At 50.7% G+C, this 13,956-nt stretch overlaps 1 protein-coding gene across 1 annotated transcript; it reads left to right on the top strand.

The window, feature by feature from the left end:
* Positions 1-1,247: 1,247 nt before the first annotated feature.
* IL10 (interleukin 10) lies at positions 1,248-5,551 on the top strand. Its single transcript, XM_050327033.1, has 5 exons — positions 1,248-1,406; positions 2,748-2,810; positions 3,080-3,232; positions 3,659-3,724; positions 4,007-5,551. The coding sequence occupies exons 1-5, from the start codon at positions 1,248-1,250 to the stop codon at positions 4,097-4,099; spliced, it is 534 nt and encodes a 177-aa protein (XP_050182990.1). The 3' UTR covers positions 4,100-5,551.
* Positions 5,552-13,956: the final 8,405 nt, after the last annotated feature.

Below are 13,956 nucleotides of genomic sequence, written 5' to 3'. Positions count from 1 at the left end.
GGAAGAACAAACTCTTTCAAAACACCACGAGAGATTTCAAAGAAAACCCTCTGATTTTTAAGAGGGCTAAATTTATTTTCCCTTTCACTTTCTTGGATACCAGATTCCCGAATTAATAAGTGAAATCTTTATCACAAGGAAGTGGAGGGAGGGTTGTGGGCTGATTTATATAGAGAGAGACCAGAAAAGAGGGGGAAGCGGAAAACAAGGAGACGTCAGAGGAATTATCTCCAGCTTTGAAGAGGCAACTTTATCAGAGCTAGGACAACAAGTCCCAGTTAAGACAGGACACACAGTCCTTACAACCAGCACGGGGTTCTTGGATGGGGCTTCTGTCCATTTCTAGGAAACTAAACGGGATTTAAAAGCCTGGAACATGGATATTCATTACCTGCTTGTGCACTTTAACCCCACAAAGCAGTGTCCAAACAGGGGCTTTTGCTGCTCTGGGGGAGCCCAGAGGGATGGAGCAGCCACATCCACAGCTGGGCTCTTCCACAGCATCCCCACACAGCATGGCAACTGATCCCATCAGCATCCAGACACTTCACCAGCTAAAACTGGGCAGCACAGCCTTTGAGCTTGCAGAGCAGTGAAAATTCACATGGGCTTCAGCAGACACATGCACTAACTGGAAGAAAGAAAGACTAATTAAAAATGAAGCTTTCAGATGATTATGTGTATTTGCAGATGAACATCAGAATGCCAAAAAGGGAGGCAGTGTGTCTGTACAGGTTCATGAAAAGCAGAGCTGCTGAATGATGCAATGCTGCAGGTTTCATACAAAGGTGAAAAAGTAGCAACACTTTTTTTCACCCTGAGGATAGGACATTGATCTAAATATAAAAAGTAACTGTGAGAATAAAGAATTAACCTCACACAGCACCTTGTCTTCTTCATGTGTCTGCAACTTTCCTCTTCAGCTACATTTAAATTTACAAGAAACAAGCAATGAAAAAAAAATGCAGAGTCTAAGCACAAAAGAATTGATGGGGTGTGAGGAGAGGAGGGAGGTCAAGAGAACAGGAAACCCAAGTTGACGGGAAACCCAAGTGACATTTGGGTTTAATGAATGACTTAAAACCCCAATATTGCTCGTCAGGAAACGGGGGAGAGGAAATGGAGCCCTTTTTTGAGAGTATAAATGAGGGGCTCCATCAAGGTGAAAGCTGCAGATCTGCTCTATACCCTCCTGTGAAATCCATCCGAGAGCTGGACCAAGAGGGAAGCAGCCCCTTTCCCACACCATGAGAACCTGCCTCGGCTGCAAAGCCATGCCCATCCTGCTCCTGCTGCTCCTGGCTGCCGGTGCCCGCTGCCAGCCCTCCTGCCAGCACTTCTCCCAGCTCCTGCCTGCAAAGCTCAGGGAGCTGAGAGTCAAGTTTGAGGAAATCAAGGATTATTTTGTAAGTATAACCCTTGCTCGTTTCTTTGCCTTTCTGTTTTTGCAGAGTTCAGTGATTTGGAGGGGGAAGAGCTTCCTCCCTGCAGAAATGATTTAGTGTGCGTTGCGTTACGGGTGAGCAACAGAAGTTCAGTTTCATTGCTCGCTGAGAGACAGCACATAAGGGTTTTCTTCCTAGTTTTAGTTACAATGAACTCGAGATTTCATAATGAAGCTTTGTGAACCTTAGCAGCCAGACTTCCCACTGAATGAAAACCCACCAAATTAATCACTGAACTCACAGGAAGGAAATTGTCCTTCCTCCAGGGCAGCGAGGTCCAGCCTTGCCTCAAAGCTGGGTGAAAAGGGAAATCTTTTGCTACAGACTTTTGCTTTGAAAGAACCACAAAAGCTTGCACAGGGTATTTTATGGCTGGAGAAACTCCACAGTAACTGAACACCTGCTTTGGTGTCTGTGTGAGGTCACTGCTCTGCCTCACGACGAACAGGAGCCTCAGGGCTGCTGAGAAAACAGCACAAGATGCTCTCAGAGCATCTCCCATGATAGTGATGGTTGGTCACATCTTTCTTACTGTTTTAGTTGCTGTCAGTGTGTTTTAGCAATAAAACAAGATAATTCTGCAGATGAAATATCAAACTAATGTCATGGCTTGTATTTATTACCAACTCAGTGCAGCCAAGACTTTGCACATAAATCTTGCTGTAAATCTCCCAGTTAACGTTTGGAAGGAGTATTTTTAACCTCTCAGGACAGCTTTTGAGTCCCTTGGTGCCACGGGGTCAATCTTTGCGTGGTGCAAGCCCACCCCACTGCAGCTCTTCAGTCTTTCAGAGCTGCTGGTGCAAGAGAGGCACCATGAGAACAAACTCCCTTTTCCCCATCAACTGGAGACTTATAGAGATAACAAAACTTGGGGGATTAAACTCTCCTGACCTGGCAGACAGGCTGGGGTGGCTTCCAGGGGCTTCCATTGCTTTGACATCTCCCTGAAGAGCGTTGCAGTCTCCAGCAGCACTCTTAGACAACACCCTGTGCAGCTGAAGCGAGCGCCGGCAGCAGAGAGAGGAGTTTCACATTAACAAAATCAATGTAACTAAAGATTGTGATTTCACTGTCTTCCTGTCCTGACCTAACAGTCGTTGTGCTGCAAGATTATGGACCAAAGAACTGGTGACTCCTGTACCTGGTGTCACTGTGCTCTGCACACACGTGTGCCGGGTGCTCTTTGCCGCAGCGAGACCACAAATGCAAACAAGAAAAGGATCAGTTGATTAGACAAAGTGAAAAGAGTGTTGATTACCTGCCTGAAAAAGCTCACGTTTCCATTGCATCCTCCCACAGCAATCGAAGGACGATGACCTCAGCGTGCAGCTGCTCAGCTCCGACCTGCTGGATGAATTTAAGGTAAGAATCGCGACCCTCACCCGAGTCCCTCCTCCTCCTCCTCCTCCTCCATCCTTCGGCGGGTGTTTTTCATAAGAAAGGAAGCAGTCTGGAAATTGGGGCACTTCCTAAAGTCAGGGCAGGACAGCTCTGCAGCCCAGCAGTGACACGAGTGTCTGCGGCGGGGCTGACGCGGCTCCCCACGCGCCGCCAGCGCTCCGACCACCAAAGGGCGACTTTGATTTAAAATAACACCCCCACCCCAACCTGCTTCCCTCCTCTCGCCCCAGGGGAGCCTGGGCTGCCAGTCGGTGTCGGAGATGATGGGGTTCTACATGGAGGAGGTGCTGCCCAGCGCCATGAGGACCAGCACGCACCACCAGCAGAGCATGGGAGACCTGGGCAACCTGCTGCTAAACCTGCGGGCGATGATGAGGCGCTGTGTGAGTGGGGCTCGGCGTCACTGGGGTGGTCCCAGAGCAGAGGGAGGGTGGGCAGCGGGTCCTGGGTGCTGGAGCCACGTGGGTGTGTGTTGATGCCTCCCAAAGTCCCACCTGGAGCAGCCATGAGTCCATCTCCTCAGTCAGGAGGGATGAATCCTGCCCTGGGCACAGAACACCTCACCTGGGGCTGGCAGCAAAGGGCACAGGGCTGGGAACGGGCTGGGGGTCCAGGCTTGGGTCACATTTTCAGCAGGGCATGGTGCTAAAAAGCTCTAATTGCTGCCCCAGAGAGCCCCGTGGCCACCCAGGGGGAAGGGGAAGGTGGGGAGCAGCAGTGAGGAGGGGCAGGAGGAGGGGACAGCCCGCACCACATCCCCAGGCAGGAAACCCCTGGGGCTGAAGGCGCTGTTTTTTATCCCTGTGCAGCACAGATTCTTCACGTGCGAGGAGAGGAGCAAAAGCATGAAGCACGTGAGGGAAACGTTCAGCAAGGTAAGGTCCTGCTCACGTGGCTGCACCGTGGGGGAGGAACTCGCTTAAGGTCTTACTGATGGCTTCAGCTTAGGATAGAGAACCCAAAAAAGGTGTTTGATGCATAAATACCTAAAGCAGAGGGAGCCAGAGAGCGGTGCTGGAAGGAGCAGCTGGTGGGTTCTCCCGGGAAATCGGGCAGAGCAGCAGGAGATGTGGGAGGAGGGAGGAGAAGTTGTCCAGCGATTGCACATCACAGATGTCCTCACAGTCCCGCTGAACGCTCTTGGCTTTCACCTGCAGATGGACCAGAATGGAATCTACAAGGCCATGGGAGAGTTTGACATTTTCATCAACTACATCGAAAAATACTTGATGATGAAGGGGAGGAACTGAAGACACCCCTGGCTCTGCCTTTTCCACACCAAATCCTGCTATTTGTTCAGAAATCACTTCAGGCTGCAACAGCTCAGGTTATCTCAGGGCTCAGTCATGGGTCAATAACTTCCAGTTCACTATCATATTTAAAAGGTTTTTTTTAAAAATTTAATATTTATTACTTTTGATACCTCAGTGTTAATGTTTACAATATGTTTTGAAGAAGAGTATGAGCTTGGAAACTACTATTTATTGTTTGATATTTTAATACTGTTTATCATAGTGCTGTTTCATTCATAGCTTCCAAACACCCAAAGCAGCATTTTTCTGGAGAGCAGACAATGAACAGAGTTTATAGCAAGTGAAATTCCACTCCTGATCAGGAGGAATTCCAGCTCTGAAATGAACAAAGTTTAGTTTTAAGCAAATTACACTCTCCTTACGTTCTATTTCTCTATTTATTTATGCAATCAGATGTTTTTATGTTTATGAAGAGGAGGACCTGTACTCCCATAACCACAGCAACAGCTCAGTTAATCTACCTCTAGACTTCAACCTATAAATTAATCCAGATTCTAGGAAAAAACAAATAGTAGTAAGAATGAAATGTTTGGTTCTAATAGAACTTGACTTAAATATTGCTAAATATCTACCTTCCAGAGCTGCTGTGTTGGCCATTCTGCACTTTCAGAAGTTCATTTTACTATATATATTTTTTTTTACTCACTGTTTTATTATCTATTTTCTTTTATAAATTAGAGGATATTTAATTCACCACCATTTTAAGGTGGCTTGTGTAATTTGCATTCAAAATCCACGAAGCTGCTTCCAGCACTGACAGTGTTGGGGTTTGGTTTCTAATCCCCACGTGCTGCAGGGGGGAGGCTGCAGTGAGAGCAGCCTCGGTGGCCCCAAAAGTGGCTGATTTTAGGGCTCACCTTCCTCCTCAGCCCAGTCTCCTGTGGGCTCCCCGCAGGACACTGAGCCAGAGGGAAATGCCACAACCCAGAGGCATTTACTTCTAATATTTAGAAGTGAAAGGGCCCCAATACGATGAAACACTGCCAGTTTGCTGTTTGCTTTGTAAGTCCCCGCTGAAGAGAGGCTATTTATAGTGGATTTATTCTGTGTGTACATTGATGGTGACAGAAGGGCATTCCTGCTGGCAGCCTGCCCGCCTGGGAACTGGTTATCCCGGAGTTAGGGCAGGAATGCTGCTCCCTGGATGGCTCCTCCTGCTGAAAGCAGTGGGGTGGGCACGGGCTCAAGGGCAGCGTGGGAGCCAAACACTCTAAAACTGCAATTAAGCTTCTTACCAGGACACGTTTAAGCTCCCGTTGAGCCAACTCTCTGCTTGTTTTTCCATCAAACACCTTGACTTCCACGCTGGAGGGGAGGCAAGGACAGCCCTGGAGCCGTGCTGAGAGCCAAGAGCAACATCAGCTCCACTCCTGGGGGGGGTCACAGTGGTGGGGGGCACCACGTCTCTGCCACGGCTTCTGTCGCTGTGTGAACTCTTGCCTATTTATCTGTATGAAAAGAAATCTTTTATTTTTGCTAATAAAGACCTCCTAATGAACCAAGCCTCTGTTGTGTTCTTGCAAGCTGTTAAACAGGGGCTGTGAATCAGCAGCAGTGCACAGATCCTGTGCCCAGTGTCACCGTGCTGGGAAAGAGCCCAGCAGGCACAGGTCCAGGTGGGAGGGACCACCCAGGAGGAGTTGAATGTTGTTAATGGCCAGGGAAGTGAGAAGACCTGAGGTACTCACATTTGAAAGCAAATTTCTGACAAAATCCCTGCCAGTGACCTCCTACAGCAGAGAAACACCAGCCCCAAGGTACTCCCTGGGTCACTCCAGCCTCTTATCAGCAACCATTTCAGGCACTGCCCTTTTTAGAGCAGCATTTACAGTTAAGTAACTGAGCCCAAATGTCTTTGATAATCACCAGGGCTTTCACATCCCTTCCCCTGGTTTACAGGAGGGAGCACTGCTGCCTCTGTCTACCTGCTGGGGTGCTTTCAAATTCATGTCTGTTCTCAGTCAGGATGAGACCTTGATCCTAGATCAGATAGTAGATACCAGTTAAAAACCAGACTATTACACATCAGCAACAGAACTGCCTATTTTTCCCAGGCTGGAGGTTACCTATCTGTGCAGGTGGATCTCTATGCACATCCTGTACAAAACCCAGGTGGGCATGCACGTGGGAATTCACAGTTCTGTTATTAATAAACCCAGAATTCATCCAGTATAACATCTCCACAGCCCAGCCCTGGTGGCTGCTGGCAGGCACCCACCAGTGTGATGTGGGTCAATGGAATCCTCATGCTGTACAGAGAGCAAGGATTTCCAGGGACCTGGTGCTGCAGGAGTTGTCTGATTCAGGAGAAAGAGGAGACAGAGCAAGTCAGCATTCTGGGTGGGATGGCTGCCTGCTCATGGGGGATCAGCATGGGAGAGGGTGGGGAGATGCAGCTGAGCCCCTCTGAAGCAGAGCTGGGGAGCTGGAAGGACTACAGAGAGGTGCTGCAGGGCTCCCAGCCCTGCTCACAGGTCCGAGCCGGGGGACATTCCCTGCTAGATTCCATGCAAGCCACGTGCCAAGGATGTCTGTGCCATTTGTCACCAAAACACGGGGATGTTCGTGTCATGACACAGATCTGGTGGGCAGAAGCGTGTAAACATATCTCTGACTAATGTATCACGTCCGAGAAGATCTAGGAAATCCCAGCAGAAACCATCTGGGAAACCAGAGGCAGCATCTCCCATGGAGAATTGACATTTCCAGTGAAAGAGCAATCCCTGTGATTCATTTCTGACCATGCCCTCAAGCAGCATTTTCCCGTTACTGGGCCAGCCCTGTCCACAACAGCCCGTCCTGGCCAGGATGCACTGCTTAAATAAACCCTTTGGGTTTGGTTTTTTTTTTTCCCTGAACTGGGAGACTCAGGGCACTGTCACAAGTCATCCAGGTGACTCCTGGCACCTCCCTCCAGCCAAAATCCCAGCACCAGCATCACCCAGTGGCTCTCCAGGCTGCACCCTGACCCAACACCTGCGTAGGGAGCAGGTAGACCCTCTGGGTCCCAAAATGAACCTACACATGCCAAAAATATCAAACAAACAAAACCCACTTTTAATAGAGTAGCATGGTGCCATCACAGAGACTGAAGCAGCAGTGGGTGAGATGAGCTGAGAGCTGCAGCACTGGGATGGGGTTTAGCCCTGCCCCTGCTGGGCAAGAGACCTTAAAGACCACAGTAAAGATCACCTAAATTCCAAGCCGCCCCTGCCACGACCGGGGACAGCATCCTCTAGCAAACCAAAACAGGACATTGCTCCCCTGCAATCCCTTTCTGTGTTCAACTTTCTGCTCCTCCTGCAGCCCCAGAAGCTGCTGCATGGCACGGCTGCATGTCCCTTATCCCCCATCACTTAGTGCTGAGGTAGTTCCTGCCAATCTCAGTGTCAGTCTGGGTGTTACAGTAACAGCACAAAACCATCGGGTAGATCAAAGGAGGTGGTTTTCTGGTTTTGTTATCCCACAGAAGCAAATGGTTTCCTTGCTGGGTGTTTTCCTCCTGAGAGCACAGACCGCTGCCTGATCAGCAGCCCCGATGCCTGGGAGCCTGAGTCATTCACCTGACCTTGGCTGTGCTGACACAAGGATGAGCTTCCCACCAGCCCAAAATCTGCATCTCGACCAGGTGCCACAGAGCTTTCTGTCTGCTGCAGGCTGCATGTGGTTAAAGCCCTTCTTGGTTTAAAAAAAAAATAAGTTTAAATAGTAAACCCTAGAGGAAAAGAATCATAGAGTTGGTCCAAATACAGAGAATGATTATCAGACTTGTAGTTCCCTGCTCTTGAAGAGCAGAGAATCACCATTAGGCCAGAAACAAACCTGCTACGAGCTCCATGGCCAATCCAGGCATCATAACACAGCCAACAGTAGATAAAAATCCCATTTCTGCCTCCCAACCAGTCAGCCATGAAAAAAAAAATAGTGGTTTCACAAGTGCTTTAGTTCAATTGCTGTAATTTGTGCACAAACATACAGAGAGAAAAAAAACTCCTGAGGACTCCAGAAGTCCCTGAAAGTTTCACTTAAAATAAGGAACGTACCAAGAGCAGCAACATGAGAGCATCTGCTGCCTAAGGGAGCTGCTGCTTCTGCTTTTGCTTTTTTCTCTTTGGAAATTTTCCTCAAAGCCATAAGCACCCCAGTGCTGGACAGCGTGTACTTGCTGTCAGGAAAGTAATTAACCTTCTTCGTCATCTCCTGTTGGCCAACATGGGGAGGGCAGATGAGCTGATCCCAGCTGAGCACCGTGGTGGAAGCGTCTCCTGAACACAGCAGGACAGACAGACCTCTCCTCTCGTGGGCTGGGATTGAGGAATGAAGCCACACTGGCCTCTTGGAACAGGAAAAAATTCTCAGTTGGCACAAAGTAGATGAGAATCTTCTCCAGGACCCTTCAACCTCCCAGGGTGCCACGAGGACCAGCGACAGATCTTTTGCTGATAAGAGGGACCTTAAAACACAAAAGGAGCAAAATCAAAACAAGCACACTCTTGTTTTAACTTCTGTTTTGTTTTGTTTTGTTTCGGTTTTGGAACAGCAAAAGCTTTCAGAACTTCCCACATTTTGTTGTGGTTACAGTTAACACTTGTCATTTAACTTCAACTGGCTGCCCCACCCGGCCCCACGCAGCTCCTGCCTCCCCGCGCCCTAGATTTTGGCAGCTCGTGACCGAAATTGGGGCTTTTGGCATGGAAGAGGCCAGGTGGAGCAGCAAAAACAGGGCTGTGAGCCCCAGCTGGGCACTTACATCACCCAGGGGGGGAAGGGGGAAGCGGCACAGCCCCGGCTCTGCCACTTTCTCATCTCAGGTGGCGAGAGCCTGACTAATATTCAGTGCAGGAGGGTGTGGGATTGCCAAAGCTGGGGGCACAAAGCCACATCTGCACCTTCAGTGCTCGGGGGCCCGGTTTCTGGGAAGGGTTTGTCTCCATCTCCCAGGGCCAGCATTCCTTGGGCCCGTTGGGGTGCAGCTGAAGGGCAGGACACCGGCTCTGAGCAACCCTTTGAGCCCAGGGAACCAGCACATCTCGCCCCTCCCCGTGGGGCTCCGCTTTCGATATCTCAGCAAGTGAAATCTAAGCCTGACACCCTTTCATCTCTGCTCTGGCTTTACACAAAAGCTGAAGCAGCAGCAGTTCCAGTTGTCTCATAGTGAGAGAAATTCAGGGGCACCCGTGGAGGGGCTGGGGGCTGCCCTGTCCCAACTCTCAGCCCTGCCAGGAGCCTTTTTGGCCTCAGTGTCGGTGCAGGTGGCAAACAGGGCAAGCACACATGGCTTCCACACGAGCTGAGGGCTGGTGATCCTGCTTTCAAGAACCAACAACACTCTCTCAGTAAGGGCAGGCAGGTGCTGGCAGCATCAGCCTTGCCTGTGCCCCTCTCTGGGAACAGAACCCAGAGCTGCAAGGTGGGAACCCCACAGAGCTACAGGTTACAGAGGAACAGGCTTTGCTCCTCTGGGAAGCCAAACAATTGTTCAGCTGTCACTTTGTGCCCTGCAAAAGCCCAGTCATCCTTTTCCTGCAGAATATAAAAAGTCTTAGGCCCTGTACACAGCCATTTCCACCCTGCTCCACCAGTAAGGGTCCAGCATTCCAGTGCAGAGCTTTGGGAGTCACCCACATCCCTCTCCAGGTGCAGCACCAGGACAGGGAGGGGAAGGGGGTGTCAAGTAGCCCCAGGACTGCACTCCATGCTCCCCATCACTGGGTTAAACACACTGGCTGGAAAAGCCCCAAGGTTATAGGAGCTGAAGGGATTCAGCCCTGACACCCCAACCCAGCGGAAACCTTGGCACGATCCCTGCTGCTGCCACAGACACTGTTTAGAGCAGAGAAAAACCACCCCACGATAAAAGGGGCTATGGGACGAGCAAAGCCACGCAATTCCCCTGCAGACAGCGAAGGGGGGGGTGTGTGTGGTGCTGCAGAGACGTTTGGGAGTGACGGGGTTCTCAGCAAGGCGCCTGGTTTCGGCGAAGCTCCGTTTCCCACGTGCCGCGCCGGGCCCCGCCGGCAGCCGAGCCCCCGGGAGCTGAGCCCCGGCTGCCCCACAGGGAGGTTTCACAATGACTCAGGGCTGGTTCCCTCAGCGATGCAGAGCCCAGGCAGGCTGGGGGAGCAGCACCCGGCAGGAACAGCCGCTGCTCTCGCTCCCCGCGTTGCGCTGAGTCGCTGGGTCCCGGCACGTCCTGGGGCTCCCGGGAGGATTCAGCTCCCAGCATCAAAACTCAGCCCCAGGGTGATCCTGGAATCACAGGCTGGTTTGGGTTGGAAGAGACCTTAAAGCACAGCTCATTCCACCCCCTGCCATGGCCAGGGACACCTTCCACTAGACCGGGTTGCTCAGAGCCTTGTCCAACCTGGCCTTCACTGTTTCCAGGGATGGAGCAGCCACCACATCTCCAGGCCACCTGTTCCAGTGTTTCACTACCCTCACTGCAAAAAATTTCTTCCTCATATCTAGTCCAAATCTACCCTATATTAGCTTAAAACCAGTATCACAACAAGCCCTTTAAAAAGTTTGTACACATCTTTCTTAAAAGCCCCTTTAAATACCGAAGGGTGACAAAGCAGCAGCCTGACAACGTGAGGCCACAGAGATGCATGAACCCTGTGACACTTCTGAGTGCCACACCAACCACCAGTCCATTAATTTATGGAAGTGTGTGGTACAGAGGCACTGACTCACTCTTGGGGCTGTTAGATGAGGATGCAGAGGAAGAAAGGGGATTGAAATTGTTCCCATCCATGCTTAAACCAGAGTGATTCCCTGGGCTTTCAGATGGAAGAGGAGATGGAAATTTCAGCCCACAATGCAGGAAGATAACCCCAGATGGACAGGGATGGCGATCTAGCAGTTCAACCCAGGCAGTTCTTATTTTCTGCCTTGTGACCTGCTGCCTTCCCTCTCTTGGCAGGGTCTCTCCACCATTTCATCACACCCTGAAGCAACAAAACCATCTCCTTTGCTCCAGAGCTGGACTACAAGGTTCCTTTCCTGGCAGTGGCACCAAGTTTACTTTTCCCTGAGCTGAAACTTCGTTTCCTGGCTCTTTTGCAATGCTGAGCCCAACTAGAGCCGGATTCCTGTGGGCCTCTTTTAACCTAATGGGACAATTTCTGAGAGAGAGAGAGAAAGCTGCTGTCAGCAAAAAGGCACGTCTTGTTCCTTTACTTTTACAGCCGGGTTTCCATTAGCACCCATCACTACCTGTCATTTTCCAGCCAGCTCCAGACAGCCCTCAGCAGGATCCCTCCAACCCCAGGTTTGGGCAAGCCCGATGCCAACATATCTTTTATAAATCCAGCATTTTTGAGCATTAAGAAATTTAGCTGTGCTCATCCCAAGCTTCGCAGCAGGAAATCCTGACAATCCCCTGATGTGCCTGATCCTAATTCTTAGAAAAATACAACCATCATCTGATTTTTCGCAAGAATTTTTGCTTTTTTTTTGAGTTGTCCATCTTACCAGCAGCTGTACCCAGGGTACAAACCAACCTAGGGCACAAAGGCAACCAAGTCAAAGCCTCCTTGGCCAACAGAAGACAACAGATGGCTGCCATTAGATTTAGAGCAGGTCTGCAAGTACTGAGAGCCCAGGCACAAAAAAACACCTAGTCTCAATAGTAAATAATCCTCATGATTATAAAACAAGGGGCACAAGTGAAACAGCAACCAGCTGATTACTCCTCTAGTGCCATTGCACAACGTGCCTTCCTGTCCTGCACATCCACACAGGCCACAGGATGTTTTGTCCTCCTGGGGTTGTCCAGAGTTGACCAACACCATGGGAGCACAGCAAACCACCTCTGGGGGAAGGGGAGAGATCGGGCTGTTGGCCATCCAGGCTTCACCTCCATCCTTGCAAGAGCAGCAGCTATTTCTTGTGTTGGCAGACTAAGAACAGAGCCCTTCATGATTCATCTCTCTGGCAGCAGCAAACACCGATGATCTACTGGAGCAGGGCCAGACTTTTGATCAAAATCACCTCAACAGCGAGAAAAATATATTTTTTTCCCCCCCTCAGCAGGAAGTTTGCTGCTAAAAATAAAGGGTGAGGAGAGAGGGGTTATCTTCCTGCTAACTACTGAAAATTAAAAATATTGCAGTGAATCTTTCACATATTCCTTTGGAGTCAGCAGGTTGCACATCCCCGGGTTTCCATGCTCTGCTCCCACCACACCTGACTCCTGCAAAGAGCCCTGGCCATCATCTCCCACAGGGCCCAGGCCAGCACCTTAATCAAAGATTTTCTATCCTGGCTCCCCTTAGAGTGGTTTCCCCAAGGGTGATAGAACCACAGAATCCCAGAATGGTTTGGGTTGGAAGGGACCTTAAAGCTCAACTCCTTCCAACCCACCTGCCATGATGTGCAGCATCAACCTCATCTCCCCCAGCCAAAACCAGATTCCTTCCTGCTGTCTTTTCCATCCTTACCTGATTCCAGGAGCACGCAGCCCCCCAGCATTCCCCTAGTTCTCTCCACTCTTCTCCAGCCGATTTATTTACAGTGCCTTGTGACCAAAATTTTGCTTTCAAACCTGAAGCAACAAAATATCGCCCTGCATGAGTAAGCCCCGTTCTCACCCGACGCCCACACTGCTTCAGCTATTCCTTTTAGCATCAACAGCTTTACAGAAAACAGACCTGGGGCACTGAAAGCAGTGACAGAGAGTCTGGGTGCTGCAGCGAGTGCATGGCCCCTCTGAAGGGAGATTTCACCTGGGAGGGAGCAAAAGTGGAGGGGTTGACACCATGGGCACCCCTTCCTCAGGAGCTGGGATGTTCAGGAGAGCCCTGGGAGCTGTAGGATTACCCTGGGAGACCTGCTTTGCACTTCAGTGCCAAAATGGGGGGGATGGAGTGGAGAAACCAACCCTGGCAGCAGTCCCACAGCCGGATGGTCACTGGCGTTCGTTCCACTCTTCTCTTCCCTCCACGAACACAGACAGAAAACACTTCAAGCCACAAACCTTCCCATCAGAGTCGAGATTTGTGTCAGTGAGCCCCGTAATTTCCAGAACAGGATCTCAGTAATAAAGGAAACCTGAACCTCATCCCCTCCTCAGGCTTGGGTTCACTACCAGGATTACGTTTGTTTAGGAAACCTCTTTTTTCCAAAACGTTGAACCTGCGCAAGCCCGCGAGACCCTGCGGCCGCTGCGGGCTGGAAAATCCTGCCTGTGCTTCACACCTCTGAGCCCTGGGCGTGTTTGTGCCGTCCACGTTTCCTCCCTGGTGCAGAGAAGGGCGCCGTGCACGCAGGCGTGATGCACTGCCGGGCTGGGAGCTCGCTGTTTTGGAACTCGGCGGCTGAAGACTCGACTGGAGGAAGTCTCTGAAGCTCCAGCTCCCTTCTCACAGCACCTCTGTGGGATTTGAGCCTCACTGCTGTAGCTGCCCACCCTGCCAGGTTCAAAGGGACCTCAAAGCTCAGCTCATTCCAACCCCTGCCATGGGCAGGGACACCTCCCACTAGCCCAGGTTGTTCCAAGCCTCATCCAGCCTGGTCTTGGACACTTCCAGGGATGGGGCAGCCACAGCTTCTCTGGGCAACCTGTGCCAGGGCCTCCCCACCCACACAGGGAACAATTTCTTCCTAATATCCAATCTAAACCCACTCTCTGCCAGTTTGAAGCCCTTTGTCCTGTGGCTCTTGCGAACAGAGCAGGGATGCGCAGGAGAGCCGAGGGAGCTCTGGCAGGACCATCCTGCTTCTTCCCCAACATGGGCAGGAGGAGGACAAGGAGACCACTTCCTCCTCTCCTCCAGTAGCCCCAAATCCCAGCA

Source organism: Myiozetetes cayanensis, unplaced genomic scaffold (assembly GCF_022539395.1).
Source record: "Myiozetetes cayanensis isolate MyiCay16 unplaced genomic scaffold, myiCay2020 scf32, whole genome shotgun sequence".
Classification (NCBI taxonomy): Eukaryota; Metazoa; Chordata; class Aves; order Passeriformes; family Tyrannidae; genus Myiozetetes; species Myiozetetes cayanensis.
The sequence above is the reverse complement of the archived record's forward strand: the minus strand, read 5'-3'. Positions and strand labels throughout refer to the sequence as shown.